This window comes from Tupaia chinensis, unplaced genomic scaffold, assembly GCF_000334495.1.
Source record: "Tupaia chinensis unplaced genomic scaffold, TupChi_1.0 Scaffold144318_1, whole genome shotgun sequence".
In the NCBI taxonomy this organism is placed as follows: Eukaryota; Metazoa; Chordata; class Mammalia; order Scandentia; family Tupaiidae; genus Tupaia; species Tupaia belangeri.
The window spans coordinates 534,447-542,389 of record NW_006204176.1 but is presented as its reverse complement, the minus strand read 5'-3'; the positions used below and the strand labels follow the sequence as shown (position 1 = coordinate 542,389).

The following is a 7,943-nucleotide window of genomic DNA, read 5'->3' as shown; positions in this document are numbered from 1 at the left end:
CTCTGGAAAATGATGGCTTGAACAAATTCAGTCTGTTCACTACTAAACTCTAAGATCCTTTAAATGTTAATATTCGTGGTAAATCTTTAATAGGAGGACATGTTATACAGTGTTTCTCAAACTTGTTTGACCATGGAACCCTACTGACTACCTTCAGTGGACGTGTTCTATAGAATATTCTTTGGCAGACACTGACATAGGCAATCTCCTACCCAACTGCTAGGCTGTGAACTAGATCTTTTTTATGTTTCCTTGAATAAAATGATTCCAGGTAAAAATACTTCATTCATAGGCCATGATTAAGCCATCATTAGTTTAATACCTATCATATGTAACAGATGAATTCACTTGAGATATAATAAAACTATTAGGTGGATGAGAAAATTGACATGTTGAGATGTTATTTAATGTGGAGCCATCAGAGACAGAAAGGATGACGTTTCAACCACTAACTAGCTGTGGTTTCTGAAGGAAGTTACATAATTATTTGTGTCTCAGTTCTCTGGCCTACAACACATGAATAATGATATAACTAACTCAATGATTTTTGTGATGTGTGTGTGTGTTTATGTGTTTGAGTATAAACTATAAGATCTGTTACCGCTGCAAGGAAAAAAAATCCTAGGTTCTCAAACAAGTTAAGAAAAAGGATGTGAAAGTTTTATTTAGATTGATTTTACTGTAACATTGTTTCTTTATAAAATAATTTTATCAAAGAATCCATCAAGATATTATATAGAAAATACACACTAAGGTAATATATATACACTTCATAAAAAATAGAATACATCTTGGCAATTGCTTACAGAGTCTGTTACCACCATGTACAGTGTATTGACGTTAAACATTTATGTTAATTTGAGCATAGGAGATTTAAAAAAAAGAAATTTGTCCCATTGGTATTTAAAAAATTGTCCTCATTGATAGAAAATTTAAAAATTCTGGAATGTAAAAGTTATGGAGCTTAATGAAGTACATTTATATTGAAATGTTAGCAAAGATCCAAACCATGAACAATGTGCAGAGGATAACGTGTTATATTTTTTTCTATTATCATAAGCAGCTCAGCCAATTTCACAAAAATCACTGAAAATAATGTTCTGGATGTTCAATGAAGGTAAGTGCCCTGTGGGATCAAAAAAAGCCATTTAGTAGCTGTACTATATTTCTAAAATGAGTGACATGTCTTTTTTTTCCCCTTCAGATAGGAATAGGTGTACGTGACCTATGATAAAGCATCAATTTAAAAAAATCTTCGTAAGTTATTTCATAAGCTTCGATCAAAACACCTAGTGACTAGTTTTTTCGTTTTAAAAAAAGTTAAAAGCTCAAACATCGACTTGACTTTGAATGAAATGTTTTAAGAGAGAAATGATCTCAGCTTCTATGCTACCATAAAAGGTCACTGATGTGTCCTGCTGGGTGTTCAGAAAAATCTTTGGGAAGTAACTGCTCCAGTGTAATAAATAATGAAAATAATAAGGGATTCTTCCAGACCTCACTAAAAGATATGACACCATGGTGGGACTACGGAAATACGTCAGCAGTACCAAGGAAAGCACACCAAGTATAGCACCATTTTCAAGTTGCTAAGATTGCAACTGTTCAAGAGACAGTAATCTGAGAGGGGACTCGATGTTCATGAGTAATGCAGTTTGAGTATGTGGAGGAGGCTTTGGAGAGCTTCTTAGTATGGATAGGCAGACACTGCTATATAAACTATGAATGTCGTCTGATATTCAATGGTCCCATTGGCGCTGTAGGATAAGGCTCGAACCTTCATGCGGTAGGTCTCTGGTTCTCGCAGTGGTCGTGTTGTGTACACTACTCCTTTCAAGTTTTCATCCCTTAAGGCGAAAGGAACAGTCTGCTCCTCATCTACCATGAGGAAAGTTGTCCTGGGATGCATCACTCCATCCTGCGTGTATGCAACCAGCCGGATTAAATCTTGATTGGCAGCTATTCCAAATGGGAGGGAGACAAGTTTATATTCCAAGGCATATGGACTCAAGGCACATTCCAGATCATTGGGTGGACAGTTCTTGAGGCAGAACCTAAGGGCAGCAAACATGGAAAATGCACATAGTTACGTGGCTCAGAAGCAGGAGACACATAATTCAGGTGATTATGACCATAACCACTTTTAGGTATTGAATGCAAGAGACAGCCTGACTACATGAACAACATGACTCACTCCATGTTCTCTGTCACTAACTCAAACCAGATGCCAGATGGCTAAGAGGATATGCTAGAGTCAAATAGCTATGTCTCAGCTCCATTAAAATCAGAAACATTTGAGTCACTGAAGTCAGCATGAATACCACAAGAAAACTTTCTTTAAAATAAAAATCAGTTTTGGAATAAAAACATCTGCACATACATTGGAAACGAGTACCTCTTAACGAGAGCAATACAAACTATTTTAAAATTAGGACATCTATTCTAACATTTTTTGAAAGCTGAAATAGGATATTTAGCTCTTTGGCTAATTTTTCTAAATAATAATAGGAGGTCAATTAAGATTCCTGAAGGAGGAAAAACTTTCTTTTGTAACTGTCTTCCACATTATTTTAGACTAAATAACTCCATTTTCTTTTTCCAGGGCCCATATCGACGGCTGTTTGTCACCATGACTTAAACTGTTTGCCAGACATTACTGGCCATAAAGAATGAAAAAAAGTACACAGAGGACCATTTTGTAAGGACATGGCTTTTTCAATTATAGTATTATATTTTAGACATTTCCTAAGTATATAGGTTTTTTTTTTTTTGAGAGTTTTTTGCTATAGGGCTTGTGCACTTGCCAGAAAGAGAGAAAGACAGAGAGACAGAAAACGAGAAATCACCCCCAGGGGAGATGGCCACGCCGCAATCCCTTCTCCTCCATTCTACTCTTGGGATCTTGGGCACGCACGCACACGAGCCAGGCATGAGTTTAAGCCACTGGGTCCAGGATTGGAACCGTGGTTGACTACATGGGAGTCCAGCAACATAGCCATTATGCTACCTGGTCCCCATAAGTATATACTTTTAATTTTCTCCTTCTCTTTCCTATCCCCTCAATTACAAACACCTCTTTGGTGGACTTTGGACAGTCCACTCTTGACTATGGTACATTAACTTGGTAGGCATTACCAAGAGGAAAATAAACTGTGAGCTCCAACCAGTGCTTGGTGTCAGAGGCATCTTCTTATTCACAACGTCTATCCAAGATGCACATTATCACTTGTTTTTAAGCACCCGGTTCACTCGGTACCTGGACAGACTACATCATTTCCACGAGGTGGGGGTGGGGGGGAGGAGGCTAAAATAGAAAAATACTTTATTCAGAACCCAGAAAAGAGTTTCAGACAGCAGGAAATGTAAGCAGGATGACCCGTGAACTGGCGTCTGACTACTGACTCATCTTTACTCATTTCGGTTTTCTCATGGGTTTGTGAGTCATCCAACACAAAAAAGGTACTGCTTGGAGTGTTCTAACTGCTGAGAGCGCTACAACCCTGGGGCAACGCAAAGGACAAGCGGAACATTTCAAAGAAAGGCAGATTACTGTCTTCCCCTAAAGTCCTGGCTATTTATTTATTTATTTATTTAGAGAGGTTTTTGCTATAGGGCGTGTGCGCTTGCCAGACAGACAGAGAGAGACAGAGAAACAGAAAGCGAGAAATCACCCCCCAGAGGGGATGACCATGCTGCAATCCCTTCTCTTCCATTCTCCTCTCGGGATCTTGGGCACGCATGCACACGCACCTGGCATGAGTTTAAGCCACCGGGTTCAGGATTCAAACCGCGGTCAACTACGTGGGAGTCCCAGTGACATAGCCATTACTCTAACTGCTGGTCCCAAGTCCTGGCTATTGAGGTAGACTTCTAGGGGTTTCATGATGGGTCACAATCCGAGGACACTGCTCTGGGAAACCATGGCAGCCCCAAGTGATGGCTTAGGCTGCAGTGGCTGCTAAGACGGGCTCATTTCTTGTCACTCACTGAAGAAGGCACTCACTAATTCTACGTATCCCTGCAGTTACTGACTTCCAATGAGTTAAATATGACTCTAGGCAGGATTTGGGTAGGGAAGGAGGCGAAGGATGAAAACCCATCTGAGAGGAGAAGGCAGGCCATACCCTGAAACAGGATCCCGCTGGTAGTTGGGTGGGCAGGGCGTATCGATGCACCGGTAGCTCCCTCTCATGTTGAAGCACATGCGATTCGGCCCACAGTGCACGTTCTGTTCCAGACACTCATCGACATCTGGGAATAGCACAAGGAACATGCCGCATCATCAAGGAGGGTTGGAAAAGGCCTTGGTAACAGGCGTTGTGTGTATTTCCCAGAATGTGAAGGGCTGGCTTTCTCTGCCCAGGAATGAACTCAATGGTCACACCTCTGCTTCTTCAACCATAAACTGGGGAACGAGGATGCCTGCTGTACTCTCCCCAGATCGCTTTGAGGGTACATTTCTTTAACACATGTGAAAGGACGTCACAGAGTAGGAGCTACTTAAGTACAAGGCGAGCTATGACGAGTCTACTGATGTCTCATATTTAGAAAGTAGAGTATAAATATACGTTTGTAAAGCAAACAGTATTTAAAATTAATTTTTTTCATTTATTTCTTGAAAGGAAGAGAAAAAGAAGGAAATACACCCCCACTCAGGTCCTCATGCTGCAATCATCTCAAGTGTCGGCAGGTCTGACTCACAGGAACACACATGTGTGCCTGACGTGTTCACGGAGAAACTGGGGTGCAAACCCAGGATATTTCCCATGTGGATTTAGTGGTGTTTGGTGTTACCATTGTGCTGCCAAGTGGCACCCAAGTAATATGTTAAATGCAGTATCAACAAGCTAAAGATTTAAAAGACACTTGTGAATGCTTTAGTTTTTAGAGACTTTTTTGCTCTAGGGCACGTGTACTCGCCAGAGAGAGAGAAAGAAAGAGAGAAATCACCGCCCCGCTCTGGGGTGGGTGTGGGCACACTGCAATACCATCTCCTCTTCTCTATTCTCAGGATTTAGGGCATGCACACACATGCACCTGGTGTGAATTTCAAGCCACTGGGTTCAGGACTCGAACCACATTCAGCCATGTGGGAGTCTAGCAACGTAACCACTACAGCATCTGCTGGTTCCTCATGAATATTTTTGTAAAGTGGAGAATCTGTGAAATGTAAATGATCTTTCTCTAGTATTTTGTTTTTTAAAGTTCAAATTGTTGAGTAGAAAGTGGGGCAGTAGAAAAGAAAACTGAATAACAAATTCAGAAGATTTTCAGCTCTTGAGAGACAAAATAAAAAAAAAAAAAGAAGAAAGAATAAATAGGATAAACAGGAGTGACCCAAGAATCACAACCCAAGATTGAGCAAATGGAGCAAAGTCTGTCTGAACCTGGACTGGGCTGTCACAGCGATCCTCAGGTAACTGCAACATTACGGGGACACGGGCAAACAGTACTCTTCATTTTGTTCTTTCCTCCACAAAGTTGTTAGGTAGAAGCCCACTAAAATCAGTGTGATTATGAGACACCAAGATGGACTAGAGGAAACATTTTTTGTTTTTGTTTTTTGTTTGTTTTTGTTTTTTTTTTGAGAGATTTTCATTGTAGGGCGCGTGCGCTCGCCAGACAGACAGAGAGAGACATAGAGACAGAAAGCGAGAAATCACCCCCCAGGGGGGATGGTCACGCCGCAATCCCTTCTCCTCCATTCTCCTCTCGGGATCTTGGGCACACACGCACACGCGCCTGGCGTGAGTTTTAAGCCACCGGGTCCGGGACACGAACCGCGGTCGACTATGTGGGAGTCCAGCGACATAGCCATTACGCTAACTGCTGGTTCCCAAGAGGAAACATTTTTGAACTTTCTGAAAATGAGTGTTTTGAGCCATGATTTTTAACTTGGAGTCCATATTTGAACATCAATGACCTGTGAACAAAAATGTGTGTGTGTGTGTGTGTGTGTGTGTGTGTGTTGAAAGAGAAGAGAGAGCAAATGAAATTGAGACTGATGGATTTTCCAGAAAGAGGATTCGTAGAGCTCAACCAAAATTTTAATAGATTTTGAGATCCCAAAATCAATAACCAAATTTTAGAGCAATGGTTTTCAAACTGAGGTGATTTGTATCCCCTGGTGGTAAATGAAGGCCTTTTCTCTTTCTTTCTATCATTTTTGCCAGTGAGAACAGGCATTTGCCAGGGTGTGTGTGGGTGGGGAGAGAACGTGAGAAAGCATCCCTCAAAGGATATGATCACACCACAATTCCTCCCCCTCCATTCTCCTCTACCCCTTTCAGGATTTTGAAACACGCCTGCATGTTTCTCAGGCTGCCAGGTCCAAGATTCGAACCCATGTAGTCTGCCCTGTTGCCTTAACTGAGATCCAGTTGCCTTAACCACCATGCTTTGGGCTGCCTCAAACAAAAGCTTTCTAGTAGCATGAAGGGAGACCAATATTTGAGGGATTGTGGCACGGACATCCCCCCTGGGGGGTAACTTTTTGCTTTCTGTCTCTCTGTCTTTCTGGTGAGCACACGCACCCTATAGCAAAAATCTCTCCAAAAACAAAAACAAAAACAAAAAAATCCCAAAAAACAAAACTACCTCTATTATTTCTAAGGCACAAAGGATTAGAATATTCGCATGGAAACACGTACTGATGGTGGCAGGCAATATTTTACTTTTTATCATGGCCACAAACCAATGTCTTAGCTTCCTATTTTAAATTAGATTTCAGAAGTGAGTTGGTTGTCATGAGAACACCAACTAACACTTTTGTTTGAACAGAAAGGTGACCTTAGCTTTTTATGATAGACAATGTGATGGATTTATCAAAGACTACAGACTTTTAAACTATATAGTGATCATCTTCCATTAATGAGAGAGTTAAACAGTTCTAAAGTTTTGATAAAAATGGATTTCAAGAGGACCAGCAGTTAGCGTAATGGCTATGTCACTGGACTCCCACGTAGTCAACTGAGGTTCGAGTCCTGGACCTGGTGGCTTAAACTCACGCCAGGCGCCTGTGCGTGCGTGCCCAAGATCCCGAGAGGAGAATGGAGGAGAAGGGATTGCAGCGTGACCATCCTCCCTGGGGGGTGATTTCTCGCTTTCTGTCTCTCTGTCTCTCTCTGTCCGGTGAGGCGAGTGCACGCACCCTATAGCAAAAACCTCTCCAAAAAAAAAAAAATGGATTTCAAGCATGTGCACATTTAGTAACAGTGCTGAGGCTGGCAGGTGGTGTGGTGGTTGAGGTGTTGGACTCCTACATGGCTGACTGCGGTTTGAATCCAGGACCTGATGGCTTATTTTCTTGCTTTCCCTTTCTCACCCATTCTGTCTAGTTAAACTGAAAAGAATAATAATAGATAAAATAAATTAAATCATTACTTAAAAAATGATAACAGTGCCAGAATTCACATCCTTCACAATGATTTAACATTATGGCAAGAAACTTTAGAGGTTAATTTTTTAAAATTATAAGAGTTTCAAAGTCAATAGGTTGCATATAAGCACTTATAACACTGCTTCTTTAGCATAATAAACATACATCCTGATGTACAGGAGGACATAATTACAGGAGAAGACGATTGCAATTAAATCAGATTACAAATCGGTTCTTCTGAGAGGTAGTCCTGAGGGCCACATGCCCTTCTGCCATGGAATCACTGCTAAGGCCAATGGGCAATGTGTGATTATTTCATAGTGATAAGCGTGATGATATTTAAACTTGGATGAAAGTTGCCAAGTCCTTTCATAAATTCTTAACTAATTCAGAATATTGCTATAAAAGAAAAAGAAATAAGGGAAGACATGGCAAGAGATAGTATATTCGTCATGTGCAATACGTGTCCAATTTTATTTCTGAATTTCCATTTGCATTCATGTATCAAAAATGAGCATTTTACGTTTTGTGCCATATAAATTCTATTTTGTAGGGACACCACAGT

At 40.8% G+C, this 7,943-nt stretch overlaps 1 protein-coding gene across 1 annotated transcript in view; it reads right to left on the bottom strand.

Moving 5' to 3' along the window:
- Positions 1–658: 658 nt before the first annotated feature.
- HMCN1 (hemicentin 1) overlaps positions 659–7,943 on the bottom strand; it is a 402,083-nt gene continuing 394,798 nt past the window's right edge. Inside the window, 2 exon segments of the mRNA XM_027767566.1 lie at positions 659–2,054; positions 4,125–4,251. Coding sequence (XP_027623367.1) covers positions 1,688–2,054; positions 4,125–4,251 — 494 coding nt within the window. The 3' untranslated portion in view covers positions 659–1,687.